Consider the following 17,917-nt stretch of genomic DNA (forward strand, 5'->3'; position numbering starts at 1 on the left):
ACCTTGATCGACACGCGCAGGGAGACGACGTGGGATGGCTACTGTGTGGCGAGGAGGCCCCTTTGGATTGTCCCCAAGTTAGCCTGCCTGATCATCCGCACAGGTGTAGGAAAAGGGAGGTCCTCACCACATGTGTAACGGCTATTCAGGCTTAGAGTAGTCCCTAAAATGGGGCACGCAGAAAAAGGCCCATAAATATTAACACACGTTTGCTTCATGTCACATTTTATTTTTTTTTTTTTTTTTTTTTTACCCTTCGCCCAGCAAGCAAAGTAGGATGTATGTAGAGGATAACTGGAGTTACCCTTTCAAATGTGAGGGAATATATGGGGTGAGGAAATGGGGAAAATTTAAGTACATACATTGGCGGGTAAATATACGCGCGTGGCTACACGACAACGTAGAAGGGGGCATATGCCTACCCACCTGTTTTGATCACCTGGATCTGGTCCACCGGCCTTAGTGCACGCACAGGGGGAAGTACCAAGTGGGAAGCCCAAGTGGGGAAACGAAGTGAATAGGCGAAATGGGGCACAGTAAAGGAAGAAAAAAGGAGAAAAAAAACACATGCATAGATATGCGTGTATCTATGCATTTTTACGCATCACGAGGGCATCACTCATTAGTCACCTCTTTACGGGTCTCGCGTAGAAGGGTTCACATAATGAGAGCGCAACGCGAGTACACAAGATTGTGCGAAATTACATGCCGCCAACGTGGCGAATTTGCTGCGTAAAGTTCGAGGAAATGCGGGGTGTAAGCAGAGTTGGAGCTTTGGTGTGAGGGCCCTCTCTACAGAGGCCCCACCTGCATAGCCTGTACCTGCACATCCCCACGAAGGATCAGCAACGAGCTAGAATCCGCGGTGGATGCGGCGATAGATGCGGCGATAGATGCAATGGTAGATGCGATGGTAGATGCGACGCTAGATGCGAAGATATAAATGACAGGCATGGCACCTGAAGGGGTAGCGATGAAGGAGGTAATGCATGAAAAACGAAGCAGGGAAAATCAAGGCCCTTTCCGTGAACGCACTTGCATGTGTACGCATTTTTGTGACCTAAATTTTTTCTCCTGGGCGATCAAGCCCATGCCCCGACATTAGCACCACCATAACACCAAACCACCAGCACCCTGGCTGCTTTGCTTCTTCTGCCTCCCATTCCTCACGGTATCATTTCTACGTCTCCAGGGGGGAGCATACATGCATAAATACATACGTACATTCGTGCATGCATACGTACATACGTGCATGCATAAGTACATACATACGTACGTACACATATACACATATACAATACATACATACACATACATACGTACATACTTACATACGTACGTACATTCTGAGGATCGAACAAAAAGACACCAGATGTACACTACCTATCAGCAAGGGCCACACGAAAAATAAAAAAAAAAAGTACAAGGACACACATTTTTGTACTAATCAAGAGAAGGGGCATTTTCAACCTGCGCCCCGTGGGTGGTAGATCCTAAAAAAAGTGCGTACACACAAAATGAAGAAGAGGGAATCCTTTTAAAATAAATTAATTTCAGTCAATTTAAATTTAAATTTAAAATAAAGTTTAATTTATTTTAAAAAAAAAAAAATGTTTCTCCACACATGTAGAAGGATACATGATGCTTCTCGAACCCTAAAAAGTAACAAACACAAAAGCGAAAAATTTTTGCGATTTTTTTCGAAAGGAATTGAAGAAATTACTCAAAGCGATAAGAACGATTTACGAGCAAAATTGCTAAGTGCAGAAATCCAACTTTTAAAAAAATCGAAAAAGCACACCTTCGACGTTGACGTCAGGGAGCTCAATCGCCTCATTAGGAGGGAGAAATTTAACAAAGTTGGGAAAATCACACCAAAAGGGAACGCCGCCCGTGCAATTAACGCAAAGAACGCAACAAGCGCAAAAAACGCAATAAGCGTCGAAAAAGGCGAAATAGTTGAACGAGGCAAAGTCGGCCAAAGCTGTGAAACGAAAAACGCCGGAAGTATGGTAGAGATGGAGAGCGGGACGATCACCGCAGAATGGGAACAAGCCTGCATCGCAGATTGCCCCCATGAGGAGGAATACCCTCACGAGCAGCGAACAGCAAAGGCAACACTCCCAGAAGCAGCAGCAGCAAAGAACAGGGATAGAGGCATAAGCGTTTTCGAGCACCAGGTGGACAACACACATGCAGAAGTCCGCAATGTGAACCTAAGTGATGAGGAAATGCGAATCCTAGATGAGTACATAGAGAATTTAGATATCTGGAAAGTATATAATGTGAAAGAAAATGTGCAGGAAAGTGGGAAAGAAGCTGAAAAGGACCGTGCTGAAGTAGATGCTACCAGTGGAAGCAAGATGAATGGCCGTAGTTCTGCTTACACCAAAGGTTTTGCTGACGCCCGTGCTGAAAACACTTCCTTTGGGCACGCACCCGATGAGAACGTCCCCTGTAGAGGCTCTTCGGAGGACATGAATGACCTGTCCTTCTACCTCATCGCTGGAAATAGCTCTAGTCTCTTCACGGATCAAGCTCACCCTGAGGATGCTACTGAGGAGGATGTTAAGAACCATGAGTGGGAGGAAGAAGAAGAAGTAGTAGAGGAGGGAGTGAAGGAAGACAAGGAGGAAAATTCCCTCAAGATGCTAGGCAGTGACATGGTCCTCAGGACCCGCACGGACTGCGATGTCATGGGGAAATGGAGCGACCTCCTGCACGGAGATGACGTGAATAACAACAACAGCAGCAGCAGCACCCCCCTCCTCAGAGCGTCGACAAGGAAGCCACAGGGAAAGAAGTACAGCAAGAAGGAGAACAAGAAGTACACCAAGAAGAAGAGCAAGAAGTACATCAAGAAGAAGAGCAAGAAGTACACCAAGAAGAAGAAAAGCGAAGTCGATAAGAGCGAGGAGAAGTCCAGTGAGAAGGAGCAAAAGCCAATCGTTACCTCAAAAAGAGGGCGAAACTCGAAGAACAGAGCACCCGAGTATGTCGAGAAAAACAACCCCCAAGGTATCTACCCCGAAGGTGCCTACCCCGAAGGTGTCTGCCCCGAATGCACTTTGCTTGCTATGCACAAACATTGGGATGACGTACTCTACGAGGATATGAACAAGGCGTTACGTGTTGCGGAAAAGGAAATGCTCGACGAGGGAAATTTATGCAGACACCGCAGTTATGCACAGTACTGTGTGTTGCAGGGTGAAAAGTACAGTGGCAATGCATCCCCTGGGGTGGACAATAAGGGGGAGACGTTCGACGAAGTTTCCGTTCTGAACATGATGCTCCTTCTGGAGGAACACCTTCGAGAGGGGGGCTGCGCTGACTTGGAGGAAACGCACTCATGGGGAGGGGAAGAAGTGACAGAAGAAGTGATGAAAGGTGAAATGGTCGAAAGAAGGTACAACGCAGAGACGCCGAAAAAAGCAATAAACGTAGAGAATCGCGTTAACGTTGAATGCATCACGCAAATGAATACGACACAGTGTAGTGTACCTGAAGGAGTCTTCATCCTAGCTTTCCTCCTGGTAGAAAATTCTCTCTCTGTAGGAATGCTGAACAAGTTCTTCCCCCTGTTTATGAGCAACTTTAGTAGTCTGCATGAGAACCAGATTCTGTTGCTTTTGTATCTCTACGGAGCAGAAAAAAATATTTATGACCACTTTACCAACATGCTGAAAATCTTCTATTTGAATAAGAGAGTATTTGTGCAAAGCGAATTGAACTCCCTTCGCAAAGTAAACGTCTCATGGATGAAGAGCGAGGCATCATGGATGAGACTGAACAAGAAGGAAATGCTGGAAAAAGGTCATTGTAAATATTATAAGATGCTGAAAAGAGACCGAATAGATTTGCTCTTCCTAAAAGTGTGTCTCAAGCATGGTATTAAATTGGACCAGGAGTTAAAAACATTTTACCATGAAGGGGATGATATTACTTATAGAGGTACTTACTACTTGAAGCTGTTCGAATGCTTTTGTCACCTCACTAACAGAAATGACGAGAACTTGCTCATCATGGCGTTGAGGAAGCCACCTTTTTCTCTTAAGAAAATTATGATATACAAAAATGAGGCCTATTTTAGAAGAGCATTAAGCATGAGATACAAACCGAATTGTGTGAGTAGCTTCTTAGAATTGAAGACCGTGTTGACATGTCTAAACCGGATAGACAGTGTATTCTTTTTCAACTGTGTGAGAAAGTGCATGGAAAATGACTATTCTGTCAAGAACGTTACGGAGAAAGAAAAGAGGGTACACGTAGGAATTAATCCCTTTTTGCTTTTGTGCGAATCCGACCGAGTGGTAGAATCGAAGAAGCGCCCCCGTAAAGGCGCAGTACAGTTAGACGAACAGGCGAAAAAGAAACGCATCAATAATTTAGGACATACAACAGTTGTGGTCAACTCGGGAGAGACACCTCCCCTGGAAGAATCACCTCCCTTGGAAGAATCACTTCCCTATAGAACTGTAGATATTTACCCCATCGTAACATTCTACGTTATAGTGAACCACATGATGAGGTTTCTTGTGCTTCCCATTTTTCGCTCACCGGATTTGTTCGCACCGTTAAGGGATGCGGTGATCCAGAAGGGGGGACTTTTCTTCCGTGAGGACGACGTGCTGATGGACTGCGTGATGATTATGCACGAGTGTTGCCAGGACGGGGGGAAGCATCCAACGTGCCAACCAGTGTGCATGCCGACATGCATACCAACAGACGTACGAACAGACGACCTGGTAGAAGATTACCCGTCCACGCAGGAAGAGGCGAAACTGGACAATAGAATGTTCAGCAAGAACAAGCTCACCCGGAAAAATCAGTGTATAGCGTTATTCAAGGCAGACAAGGAAAATGCTCACACAATTTGGCCATCCGATAAAAGAATAACAGTAAAGAGAATCCCTGTGAGCCTTTTTATTCACTCCATTTCTTTCATTAACAATTACGTGAAGGATTTAGTTATTTACCTGGGTGAGTACCACCTAATGCATGAGGATATTTTGTACACCCTGGAATATTTTTACTTAAAGTACCTCATCCTGTTGAATTCGCTGGAGAAGGAATGGAATGAATCCACGCATGGGGAGGGTGGAGAAAATTACATGCGCATGAAACAACAGCTGTTCACACAGGTGGAGGAAATTATCCCCCCTTGCTTCAGCCACCTGGGAGAAGTGAAGGACAATGCAAGCAAACCTTACTACCGTTGGCAGAAGCCAATATGCAACACGAACGAGGATGTACCAGAGTATTGCAGGAACGTGGATTTTCAGAAAAGAGCGGACATGACTAACAGGGCTGACATGAATAACAGGACAGACAAAATGGAACAAACGGACAATGAAAGCCCACACAGCTTGGAACAAATGGACTGTGAAAATTTACACCCCTTGGACAAATCTAAATTCTACCGCATCGCCTGCAAAAATACCACCTCCTTCATTTTCAACACCATCTTCTGTATTATGGTGAAATATATAAGGTACGATTCGAGTAAGGTGATTATGGAAAAAGACGACTGGTGGTTTTTTTCAAAAACTAAGTTCCTAAAGGTCATGATTTACACCCTCACTTGTTACGTAAATAGTTTGTGCTTAAAAAAATGGGATTACTTTGATTTCATCTCGCAAAATTACCTCCCTCATCTTCACATTCTGCCCGACTGGAAAAACATTAACTTTGGTGTCCAAGAACGAAACGTGCAATCGTGCCTTACATGCATGTCAGAAATTGTAGAACATTTGTACAACTATATATTTTATTGCCTACCGCTGATGCGTGTGCTAAAGATCAATGAAAATGAGTTAACAAGCCTGACGAGATTCCTTTCCATGTTTTTAATTCCCTTGCATTATCACGTTTACTTTGGTCAGATTTTTAACTCTTATGGGAATTCATTTCAGCATGGGATGGAGCCATCCTCCATGCACATCGGTAACCACACAGATGAGAAGAATAACAATTCCTGGAGAAATAACAACGATGGGGATGCTCTCCAAAAAGAGGATCTGCAAACAATGAACAAGCTAATTTTGTACTATGAAATAATTTTCAAGTCCTACCTTAAAGAAACGCTTATCATAGATCCTATGACCCTGTCCATTGAAAACTTAGTGATTAGACTTGACACCATGGCTCGTGTACTAATTGTCTTTGCCCTGCATAAAATTCCTTCCGCCAAGGTCATTACTGACCTGAGTAAAGTGTTGGATCGACTCATCTCCCAGTTCGACCAAGTCAGTCCCAAGCACCACCATATGATCCTCAGCTCCTGCCAAAATTTAATTGATCACAAGAATCTCCTGAAGAAATTCAAAATGAGCAACATTAGAAAGTGCTCCCTCCTGAACAACTACATTGCGTACCATCGTTAGGTGCGCAGCCACATTGATCGGCGAACTGGAAGGAAAATATGCTTCCCTCGGGTGCAACACATGTTTTTTTTTTTTTTTTTTTTTTTTTTTCCACATCGTGTAGCACCTTCCCGCAAACCACACAACGTCACCAGGGTGACACTTCTACATGTCACTTGAATCTCCCTCAGCACGCCCTGCCCCTCTTCGAGGCTGAAGAGCTAAGCGGTGCGGCGTTGGAGAACTCCCAAAACTGAGAACGAACAACTTGCACACACTTTTAAACGAATATATAACGGAACCAACTCGCTTTACCCGGCGATGGCGTCACTTCAAAAAAAAGAAAAGAACAACACCCCCATTTCTGTATATCATTCAGCAGTGAAAACGATTTGCATGTTTGACGTCACGTCAATGCACTAGGTGGTACTTGTTTGCGCTGTTTTGTATTCATTCTGCTTCATACGCGTGAACGACCGTTACTAGTAATCCCGCATGTGAGTAAAAAGTCATACCGACAACATGCGCGAAATGGCGAATAATACATTCTCCTAATCTGGTTTCATCCCGTTGTGCCTGATATATTTATGTACATTTTTGCAAAAAGGCGGGGAAAATGTTAAAGTGAAAGTTTTTTCTTTTTTCCAAAATTAACCATTTTTTCCATTTGTTCCATTTTCGCCTGAACGGTTCATACAGCTAGCTATTTTTTTTTTTTTTTTTTTTTCCAATAACAATTTTAAAGCTAGCCAATGCATGTTTACTCCATCGAGACGGTTGAACAATTGTGGGAGTCTCCCGTGCGCTCCCTTTACGGCAGCAAATTGAAGTTGCTTCGAAAGAGGTTTTAATCATAGCGTGGCACCATACTCGGCCTTAATCATCGACATGAAGGGTAAAAAGTCCAAAGGGGACAATAATGCTGTGTCTTCGAAGAAGAGTTGGAGGGGTATCCCAGCGGGGGAAATAACGCAGGTTGGTTGATCATTAAATGGGGGTAAAAGTGTGTCCTATATCGTGGGGGCAGCTCTCCCCCCATGGTGAAGACAACACGTTTGAGAGCTCAGCTGCAAGAAGCACACTGCTCACCCCGAGCGATAACCCACCCGCTGTCATTACACCATTCCATGCTCTACAACGCTTATTCATTCACTTTTTTTTTCCGCCCCGTCACACTTGAAGGATGCCCAAAGTGACAGCGCAGACGATTTGATCATCGGGAACATGGCCGACTTAAATGAGAAGGACGGTGCGAAGAAGACCCTCCGAAAGGTCGTTCAGATGAAGAGGGATATCAGGTGAGTCGTCCCCCCACCCCGCGTTGGCGGTATTAGCGGCAAGTGTGGCTTCACTGTCTGCTTCACTCGTCATGCCGCACATCGATGCACACACCGCTTCGCATGTCGCATTTTACCCCGCAGGAAGCTCAAGAAGGAAAAGGCTATCATAAGCAAAATGGATGCTGAGGACCAGGAAAAGGCGGAGCATATGCTGCAAGTGCAGAAGGCCCTGCGAAAATCCAAAGGGGAAAAAATTTACGTAAGGAGGGGAGCATATCGAACGGGATGCGCGACAAATGAAGCATCTTGTGCTGTTTTTTGTTTTGATTTTTTTCCTTGGGGTTATGCCCCTCCCCGGTGTGTGCTTCCCTGAACATGATGAGTTCACCCCCTCTGCAACATTACCCCCCTGTAGGATGAAAATAGCCTCAAGAAGCGAAATCAAAGGATTTTGAGGAAAAAAAATAAATCGCGCAAACGGTGGGCGGAGAAGCTAGCCAAAGGGTGAAGGGAAAAGAGCCCCCTCTCTCCTGCCACAACTTCCACGCACACACCTGTAGAAAGTGGAAACAAATTTTATAGGCCAAAAGAGTGCAACATGTTATTGACATGGACAAAGTACCCCACGTCGTTGGTTATCGGTTTGTACAAATGAGGAGGAAGGAATATCCTCCTCCTAGAGACGATCCCCAAAAATACAATAGTCCACCACAAAATATGAACAAGGAACAAAACAAATCTCACGACGAAAGAATTGCACTCCGGCAAAATCATCACATCGATGGTCATTACGTATAATTGAAATAAATTGAAAATGTGGACGACGCGAACAATGGTGGGGACGGTTTTGCACAGGATCCCAAGTAGGTTCAAAAATAAAGGGGAGTTTTTTGCCGCCTGTATTTGGTTCCCTTCTCCATCCAGAGCCATGGCGTAACATATACAAGTGGCTACAGAAATTATCCCAATAAGTAACCACAAGGATGAAAAGACATACACGTTGGACGACGCTGCACAGACTATTTGGTCATGTATTCTTAAGGAGGAAGTTGTGTAGCCACATATAAATGTGATCGATCCAACTATGTAACAAAAGGACGTCCAAAAGTAGTAGGAAATGACACTCAACTTGAGCACTTCGCTTGAAAAAGTGTAGCAACATCCTGGGGAGGTTGAGTTATACTTTGCTTTCTCTTCACGGGGGTCCTCTTCACTGCTCGTGCTGCCATCCAGGGAGTCTTCATTTTCCATTTAGAACAACGTAAGGGGGGAGGCTACACGTAAAATCGTGTCCTTTGGTTTTGGTTCCCTTTTTATATTTTGGGGAGGTTAAAAATGGCGAGTGGTTAAATACCCATTGGGAATGCATATATTCCAGCTGTGTGTATGTGTGTATATATATGTGTGTGTGTTTGCGGGGGTCAGCGCAGAGAGCGCAATTTTTGCCAAGCCTAGAATTACTATGTTCGCGAAGGATGACACGAAAATGACAAAAAAATTGTCAAGCAAATTAGCATAAAATGTGACGTAAAATGGGACAAAAAAATGGTTCCCATTCTGGCGAAAGCGTTGCTTCCCCTTTGGGTTACGCAGGCCCGTCCATCCGCTCGCATACGCAGCGCCCCTCCCCCCCTTTTAATTAACCAAAGCGCTGATCGAGCAGTCCTAAAAATAGGCCATAGTGGAGCATTCACCAAAACAGAAATGGTACATTACTGTTTACCCGCCGCAGTGATAACACAACTCAAGGAAATTAAAGCCAAAATGGGGGGAAAAAAAAGAGCAACAAATAAAGGCGAACAGAACAAGAGGCCTTGAGGAACACCACATCCTAGTAACCGTGTTGTAATTGCGCTACCAAATTTCATGGGCCACATTAATCCAACAGTGGTCATCGCGATAGATATGGCGCTTGGGCTTTTCTGTCCCACCATTGCGTTTCATCAGCGCGATCACCAATCCTGCTCTTTTTTTTTTTTTTTTTTTGTAACCAACCTGCTCGAATCCACTTGTTTCTGTGCAATCGCCTTGAACTTATATGTTACTTTTTCGTATCGACTTCCGTAAGGCCTTTCTCTCCTTACGGGACAGATGTTTCGCGTAGGGCTTTCCCTTTACCTCTTCGACTTTAAACCTCGTGTTAATGTAGTCTGTGAAGGGGGGGGAAATTGGCTAAAGAGGTGGACCACCACAACACGGGAGCGTCTACACAGGTAGAACAACGTTATGTATGTGGTGCACTTTCGCACTGTCCCCCTATTATTCTTCTTTGTTATTACTTGGGTGGCCAAACAAGTAGGGGAGGGTTACCTCCAAACGGTAGGTGTGCACTACCGACACTAAGCTTTGCACTTTCTCGGAAAGCCCCGGAGGTAACTGATCCGAATCCTGCAGCGGTAGGATTCCGATGAGGCTAGTCTTCGGTAATTTGGTAAAATCCAGTGTGTTCACATAACTTGGGGGGGAGGAAAGAATGAGGGGGGTGAGCAGGGGAAGGGAATGATCAGAATGGCTGTGGCTTCCGCATGATCTGCCACCCAGGGAGATGTCTATCCACGCCGTCAATACTTTCCCCCCTAGAGGAGTTCATTCTTTTTGCCCACTTACTGCTGTTCAATCAGAACGAAGTCAATTTTGTGCAAAGCGGCTATGAGGGGAACATGCTTATAAAATTGTTCATACCTGCCGGAGAGAAAAAAAAAAAAGAAAAGAGAAATGATAAGAACGAAGTAGTGTCTTTCACGCTGCTCCATGGTTACATATTGGTGGAGCTTCACATATGCAGTTGCAATTACACCCATCGGCAGATTTATCCATTTTGCTGGATAGCTAATGTTTGCAGAAAAAGAAAAAAATGCTTGACATTACTGTGTAGTCCGGATAATTATTACAGCCTGTAGTGAGTCACGTTCCAGGTGGTCTACAATTTGGTCGTGGTTGAATGTGAACGACTTGAGAGACTCATCTGTGTTAATAACCCTGGGAGGAAGTTCCAGCGATGAAAACAGGGTGAAAAAAAAAAAAAAAAAGATAACTGGAGCTATCCGGTGTGAGACGCATCCGTCACAAGCGCCACTACGCGGCATACACATTTCGAAGGCATCGATGCTTGTCCAGAAAATTCTGCGACATCCTCTCGCCACCACAACAACCATGTGCATATGTGCATATGTTCATGTGCAAGGAATGGCCCACATTGGACGAGTTAATTCCTGAGAATTGTGCATTCTGATTGCCCTTCTGCAGTGCCACTTTTTTTTTTTTTTTTTTTTTTTACCCCAATAAGGATTTCAACAGCGAGGTACTCTTCTCTTCGTCTAGCGATTCCCTAACATGGAGAAAAAAAAAAAAAAAAAAAAAAAATAGCTAGATGGAATGTCTTCGTTTATTTGTTCTATATTATATACAGACGTCAAAAAAGAAGAAAAAGAAACTCTCTTCGCAAAGCATGCACCCAAGAAAAGGCATATGTACAGCAGACATATGCATTACAAAAATGTTTCACTTAGCTACAAAGGAGTAATACAATTCAATGTCGTAAGGAGACTCCATTACTCGCTTATTTTTTGATTGGCCCTTTTCTTCCATTTTGTTTTTCCGCTATATGTATTTATGCAATGAAAGGAACATGGGATTTATAAAAAAAATAAATAAAATAATTGAATGAAGGGAAAGAGAGGAATGGATTAACAAAAGGAGTAAGAACAAACGAGGCGCCGGGAAGATCCTTACACATACAATCGCACACGCAGCGTTACATATGCAGCGCCTTCGAATGGGGGCTACTATTACAGAAACAAAAAAAAATTAACGAAAAAGAAACCAAAAAAACGGGTTAAGCATGGCACAGAAGTGGCATTGAAAAGGAACAGAGACGAAACAAAACCTAAATACACACAGTAACACCACAAGGTAGAACTGATACACAGCGTGCTATGTCTATTCATCTGAGCGAATCATTGTAGTTGCCCGAGCTTTAGACTTTTCATTGATCTAGCAGTAATCTACTCAAATAAACCAAAACACGTATGTTCATACGCGCACGAAGTGATCATAGGCCTAGCGGCATATGATGAGTTACATATGCTTTGCTATGCATATGAATTACACTCTGCTTTTTTTTTTGTACTTTCCCTTTTAGTGACTTCAAGGTTTAGGCCACTAATGGATTTACGCCAAGCCTTCTCTGAATTTTTTTTTTTTTTTTTTTTTTTTTTTTGTGCCACTCATTACACTTTGTTGTTGCCCATTTTGGTTAACTCCGTATTGGTATTCGTATCTGTATCGTATACGTAACGTACCTTTTTTTTTTTTTTTTTTTTTTTTTCCTCAACTTTGCATGAGCTTTCGGTGGTGTTTCACTAATTAATGGGCCACTTGTGGCATTACTCTCTGGGGGAGGGGCGCTGGACTATCATCTGTTCTTCTGTGCAGCTAATCCCTTGACTCTTTCACTCTCCTTCAATTGCCTTTTTCCTGCATCTAAGTTCCCCTTAACCATATGAGAACAAGCTAGGATCGCATATTCGTTGGTTTATCCCCTCGTTCGTTCGTCCTACATATTTGTTCACTTTTTTTTTTTTTCCCCTACCATGAATCTGTGCCTTGGGAAAAAAAAAAAAAGAAGAACACACAAGGTATAGAAACTAACTCATGAATAGATGCAATAAGAGTTATCTTAAACATACAAGACGTTAGTGAGGGAGATTGCTTTCCGATTGGTTAGGGGGAAGGGCGGACAGGAAGGGCAGAAGTAATGGTAAGGGGGACAGTACCGAAACAGCGAAAAACTGGCACAGGGAGCACGTGACAGACGAGAGGGAAATTTAGACTATCCCACTCCCCAACCGTGCAGAAAGAAGAGGCAATTTCGCGAAGACGCAAAAAAAATGGTGAAGTACTGTAGACGGTTTTGCACCTCGGACGACTCGAAAATAACGTCCGCCCTGGAGTTAAACAAAATAAAGATTGAGGTAAGGATGCGGCACTGTCATGTCTGCACCACCTACGCACGTACTTCCCTAATGCAAAGTCACATCGATGTCCTACCCCCCCCCTGCAGGGATACATGCGAAACATAAAAATAGAAGACGTGAGAACAATCAGATGCATAGAAACGTTGGACTTAAATAACTACTATTTGCTCAACCTTTACCTTAAGGATTTGTATTTTATTTTTTTGCGATTCGTTACTCACCTGACAGATGAAGAGGAGCAGACGTTGCTGCATCGGGAGGGGGAGAGAAACGCCTTCCTCTTTAATACGGAGATAAGGAGCTACGATTCGTTTTTGGAACAGGTGAGGAGGCTCAGGAAGGGGTGCAAAGGTCTTGATCCAGTAAAAGAACCTAACAAGGGAGAAGCTACCCTGGTAGAAACGGGCGCCGCTCCTTCCGACCATCCCGATGCAGACTCTTACCTTGTTCCCAACCAACCGAAGAAGAACTCCCCCCGCTTCGATTACGCAAACGAACTCTTCTACCATCTCTACTCAGACGACGAAATTGCACTTCTAAATATAGACAAGGAAGTGAACGCCCGAGTGAAGAAGGAAAACCTTTTTGAAAAATGCACCCGAGTAAATAACAACATTATAATATACATGCTGTCCTACCTTTACTTCAACGACAAGCTGAAGCGCCTTCGGCTGGATTACAACTTCCATTTTATTCTGTTTAATAGGAGTGGAGGGGATGAGCGTGGTAGAAAGACTACCTCTTCGGGCGTGGTGGAGGTAGAAGGGGAGACAAGAAAGGATACCCCCACCGAACAGACTCGCCTCACCCAGGAACACCTCTTCCTGATTTACCTGTCCCACTTCAAGTTCTACATCGTGTCTTTTTTTTTGTACTCCTACGTGAAGTTCAAGGGGAGAAGAAATGCAACCGCACTTCGAAGTGCAACTGCGGTGATAGCTAGAGGGGCTGCTCGAAGTGCTCCCCCTCCGGATAAGGAACAGTTCCTGTATAACCACGAAGACAACTGGAAGAACGTCGCAAGTGTGTCTTCCTACATTTCCAACTTTGTGAATAAGGTGTTGCATGACATAGATATCGCGCTGAAGACGAATCGATCTGCCTCTAACATAGATGCAGGGAGCGGAAAAACCGACACTGGCTCATGTACTAGCGAAATGATTAACGAAATACTGAAGAACAAACTTTCGTTTAAGCAGGTGAGAGTGAGTCACCTTGACTTCTGCCTCTCTTGCATGGTCCTCCTAAACTTGTATGCCCCAGATGGGATTCAGTCTTGCCTTCACTACGGTGTCACCTACGCACACTTTTGTTGCACCTTCGAGAGGTATTCAGCGTCGCTTGCCCTATGGAGGGAACGTAAGGCCGCTCACAAAATGGGTATTATTAATTTGCATTTTTTTTACCCGCGTGCACATTACTTCAAGAATGAATAATCACTACAACCGTTTCTGTTATATACTATCCCCCCTTTGCTTTTCTTTTTTCTCCTTCCAGTTCAAAGAGCCAACTACTTCTGCTTCTTCGAGGGGATAAAGCAACTTTCCTTTATCGAGCGATGCTGTCTCTTCCCCAACGTAAAACGAATTCGCCTGGACTACCTCTACAGTATTCTATTTTCAGCAAACAACCGGAACAAGTTTGCCCTAAATATCAGCTTCATAGACGAGTGCATAGCAATACATAATGAGGACAGAACTGCCTACATGTTGGAGTGCTTGGGCATGCACATGAAGGAAGGACGAGTTTGTTTTAACATGTCTACCAGGAGAGTGGAAGGAGGGAAGGCTGAGGATGCCCCTAGGTGTGCTATGCTAGACAACAAGCAAGACACTGTGGATCTCTTTTTGAAAACGTATCAAGACAGGATAGAGGATTACGTGTACCTCCTTTATGATGAAAAAAGCTTTAACCGGGAGAGGTGTTACCGCAAGTTCGACGTACCGTCCATGGTGTGCTTCGGGGAACACGACAGTGAAGTGGTCTAGCGGCTAAGCGGTGCGGAATGTCACCTACTTTACCGACTTCTCTTAATAGTACAGTCGGTACACTGCTCCACCCCCCAATCCGTTAACTCTGCTCCTTCCGATCGTAAGAGACAACACTACCCATGCTGCTATGGGAAGTTGTGCCAGTTATGACGAAGAAAAAAAAATAAAAAAAAAAACGGCCACGAGGGGAAGCAGAAGGAGGGACACTTCCCTGACAGTACTTCAAAGAATGCACCACAAAGTGTAGTTTTTTTTTTTTTCTGTTAACAAACGGTATCTTCCCTTTTCTCCAGGTGGGACGAGGGGGAGGGAATTTTCGAAATTTTAGAAGTTGGTGAAAGTTGCGAAAATTCCCGCATGAAGTACCCCCCCTTGTTGCCCCTACTGTAGGTGTCTTCACTGCCACCTCTGACGTTGGTCCAATTAGGGGTGGATATCTCCGGGGGTGTCCTGGGCGCAGCCCGCATGTTGTCTCCGTAAAGCCACACGTAGTTCACCACGTACGGGTCGTTTATGCTGTTGTGAAAGAGGGCTTCCTTTTCTGCCATTGGTCGGTTGGTTGAGGGGAATTGCAGTTATGTTGCGTCACGCTGGGGACCGGTCAACTCGGTGCATGGAAAGAGTCCAACTTGTTGGTCTTTTCCCCCGAGGAATCCCTACACTATGCACGCCCCGTCTCAGTGGAGACATAAAATTTATGGACACTCTAAATTCTGTCACTTCTTCTAAAGGATCAAATTTTCTTCAACTTCCGCAGCGGCGTCCCAAAGTGCAGACACGCACGTAGTTCATTCGTTCATTCCTTCCAGGTGACAGTTGTGTGGTTTCTTCAAGGTCCTCTGCGGGGTGACTAAAGTGAAGATATGTGAAAAAAAAAAAAAATCCCCAATTGAGAGACAATTATATCCCATTTTAGTATTCTTCTTTGCGTAATCCTTCACGAAAACGCTGCAATATCCATAGACAGCCTCTTCTCCAAAAAAAAAAAAAAAAAAAAAAAATCGCGAAGGAGAGAGGAAAAAATGCAAAGGCCCCCAAAAATACACGTCCAGGAAAAGCACAAAATTAATTATACGTACTATGTGTGCACAGGAGATGCCACATCTGTGAAACCATTCACCCGCTAGACACCGCCGTCCATTTAGGAGAAGAGGAACAGCAACAATGGCTTTATAACACCTCGGAGCAGAGCCATGTGTATGCACATGTAGGAAGCACCTCCCCTCCGTTTGCATCCTCCACCTCTTTCCCCAACGGTGGGAAAAAAAAACTTCTTTCCCCTGAAATATTTTTCCCCTTTTCCACCATTCTTACCAACAAAACTTACAAAACAACACAACGTAAGGTTCATGTCTACACTTCCCATTTGAGGGAACTAAATGGATTGAAAAGGAACAAACGTATCCACACCGCTTCAGTTTTTCCCATTGAAAATTTTTTGTAGTCCCCATGATGAACCAAGTAAGTACGTGCATTGTTTCTGTCGGTCGATCGTATCATTACGCAACGTAACGTTCATGTGCTATTTGGTGAGAAGACCAACGGCACGGGGGTGGACAGACAGATGCCCCCCCCTGGGGGAAGGGGGTAAGTGTCTACCTCCAAATCAGTGCACCCATAATTGCACCCCCTCTAACCCTAAACGTGAACCATCCCCATACCTACACCATGTCTACGCCTCAGCAGAGCAAAAACGAAAATCTGAGCGAAAACGTTCGCAAGGTGCTAGCCAGAAAGCACAGGAAAAAACTGAAGGAGGAAAGAGAGTTGTATAAGGCTACCAAAGCAATTAGTACACAAAACAATGCACAGAGAAAAATTAACGCACAGAACCAACTGTCGTCCAGCAGCTTCGTTAACAGAATGAAAGACATAAACAAAGCATTCCCTCATATTAGAACCAAGGAAGACAAAAATTACATGAAGGAGAATTTTATGAAAATACAGGAGAAGGTGTCTCTACAGAAGAAGGTCCTGGAACAGAAGGAAGAAGAAAAGAATAAGAAGCCATTTAAAATGAAAAGGTTTGAAAATGTGGCTTCTAAGGTGGCTAGAAATTTGCAGAAAGGTGGGGAGGGCTCTCTGGGCGTGAGTAAGGCAACGCAACCGAAGAGGGTCGTCACGGAGGGATCTTCCCTAGGGCAGGTGGACGAGCAGCAGGTGGAGTATGAAGAAGGGGAGGATGAATATGCAGGGGATGAAGAAGAGGAAGTGGTGGAAGAGGAGGGGGATGAAGCAGAGTACGAAGAAGGAGAAGAGGATGTAGAGTATGTGGAGGAAGAAGTAGAATACGAAGATGAAGAAGTAGATTACGAGGACGAAGAAGTGGAATACGAGGAGGAAGTAGAATACGAAGAGGAGGAAGCGGAGTACGAAGGGGAAGAAGCAGAGTGTGAGGAGGCGTCCCGCAAATTCCAAAATGAGAAGCGTGAAGATGCAGCCGCAGAAACCAACCCTGTAAACGCACACGCTAAACGCGAAAGCAGCCTCATAGAGAAACTTTCAAAACGGGGGAGCGAACTACGGAGCAGCCAGGAAAAGAGGAACAACCTCCACAAGAACTTTGGCAAGCTACCCACCTACATGCTGAAGAAGAAGAAGGACATTGTGGACGACTCCACGGACGTGCCAGAGGGGTACAGGGTCCTGAAGAACGACGAGAGGAACTACGTCCTAAAGGAACTGCACTCACAACTAACGGAGACAACACAGGAATATAAGACAAACAAAGACAAGGCCAAAAAAATCGAACTGGGGAAAAAACTCAAAGAGATAAAGGAGTCCATAGAGCTATTAAGCAAGCCACACGTCCTCGTGAACGAGAATTTTTAGTTCAACAAGCGGTGCCAAGGGGGACAGCAACTACATGAGGGTGCATGTAATACTGCTGTGGGGTGCGGTGTTTTTAGTACTGTAGGGTGCCCTCCTTATCGTGTGCGGTTTCCTGACCCTCAGAGCAGTTCCGCTGAAACGAGAAAGGTTCGACACCCCACTTGTGCAAAATTTGTAATGTACATTTTTGGGGGGGCTGCTTATTCGAAGGTTGGATTAAGGACAGCCGTGAAGTGTTTTTTTTTTTTTTTTTTTTTTTTTTTTGTACTAAAAAATAGGGGAAGACACAGCAGCGGGGAGCACCACAAATGGCCACTTGAGATGGTCACTCGGGGAGCCATCCAAAGAAGCCTCTAGGGAGTAACATGGCCACGCGCAGCGTCACTCTGCATAGAGGAATAAACAGGAAAAAAAAAAAAAAAAAAAAAAAAAAAAAAAAAAATATCCTCCTTGTCAACAATTAAAATAGCTTCTTC

The 17,917-nt window shown here is 44.3% G+C and overlaps 6 protein-coding genes across 6 annotated transcripts; 4 read left to right on the forward strand and 2 right to left on the reverse strand.

Moving 5' to 3' along the window:
- Positions 1 to 1,610: 1,610 nt before the first annotated feature.
- On the forward strand, positions 1,611 to 6,383 carry PCOAH_00016320 (Uncharacterized protein; the record flags this gene model as incomplete). The annotated part of the gene is made up of 1 exon (XM_020058441.1): positions 1,611 to 6,383. One exon carries the CDS (start codon positions 1,611 to 1,613, stop codon positions 6,381 to 6,383), a length of 4,773 nt encoding a protein of 1,590 aa, XP_019914215.1.
- Positions 6,384 to 7,250: 867 nt separating this feature from the next.
- On the forward strand, positions 7,251 to 8,150 carry PCOAH_00016330 (Uncharacterized protein; the record flags this gene model as incomplete). Its single annotated transcript, XM_020058442.1, has 4 exons — positions 7,251 to 7,337; positions 7,545 to 7,660; positions 7,784 to 7,901; positions 8,058 to 8,150. 4 exons carry the CDS (start codon positions 7,251 to 7,253, stop codon positions 8,148 to 8,150), a joined length of 414 nt encoding a protein of 137 aa, XP_019913934.1.
- A 68-nt stretch (positions 8,151 to 8,218) lies between these two features.
- PCOAH_00016340 (Uncharacterized protein) lies at positions 8,219 to 8,893 on the reverse strand (the record flags this gene model as incomplete). The annotated part of the gene is made up of 1 exon (XM_020058443.1): positions 8,219 to 8,893. The coding sequence occupies one exon, from the start codon at positions 8,891 to 8,893 to the stop codon at positions 8,219 to 8,221; it is 675 nt and encodes a 224-aa protein (XP_019914046.1).
- Positions 8,894 to 9,676: 783 nt separating this feature from the next.
- Positions 9,677 to 11,230, reverse strand: PCOAH_00016350 (Uncharacterized protein; the record flags this gene model as incomplete). The annotated part of the gene is made up of 6 exons (XM_020058444.1): positions 9,677 to 9,792; positions 9,922 to 10,097; positions 10,250 to 10,324; positions 10,511 to 10,621; positions 10,920 to 10,970; positions 11,148 to 11,230. The coding sequence occupies 6 exons, from the start codon at positions 11,228 to 11,230 to the stop codon at positions 9,677 to 9,679; spliced, it is 612 nt and encodes a 203-aa protein (XP_019914157.1).
- A 1,301-nt stretch (positions 11,231 to 12,531) lies between these two features.
- Positions 12,532 to 14,606, forward strand: PCOAH_00016360 (Uncharacterized protein; the record flags this gene model as incomplete). The annotated part of the gene is made up of 3 exons (XM_020058445.1): positions 12,532 to 12,615; positions 12,705 to 13,977; positions 14,116 to 14,606. 3 exons carry the CDS (start codon positions 12,532 to 12,534, stop codon positions 14,604 to 14,606), a joined length of 1,848 nt encoding a protein of 615 aa, XP_019914260.1.
- A 1,671-nt stretch (positions 14,607 to 16,277) lies between these two features.
- PCOAH_00016370 (Uncharacterized protein) lies at positions 16,278 to 17,441 on the forward strand (the record flags this gene model as incomplete). Its single annotated transcript, XM_020058446.1, has 1 exon — positions 16,278 to 17,441. The coding sequence occupies one exon, from the start codon at positions 16,278 to 16,280 to the stop codon at positions 17,439 to 17,441; it is 1,164 nt and encodes a 387-aa protein (XP_019913980.1).
- Between the last annotated feature and the right edge of the window lie 476 nt (positions 17,442 to 17,917).

This window comes from Plasmodium coatneyi, chromosome 7 (assembly GCF_001680005.1).
Source record: "Plasmodium coatneyi strain Hackeri chromosome 7, complete sequence".
Taxonomy (NCBI): Eukaryota; Apicomplexa; class Aconoidasida; order Haemosporida; family Plasmodiidae; genus Plasmodium; species Plasmodium coatneyi.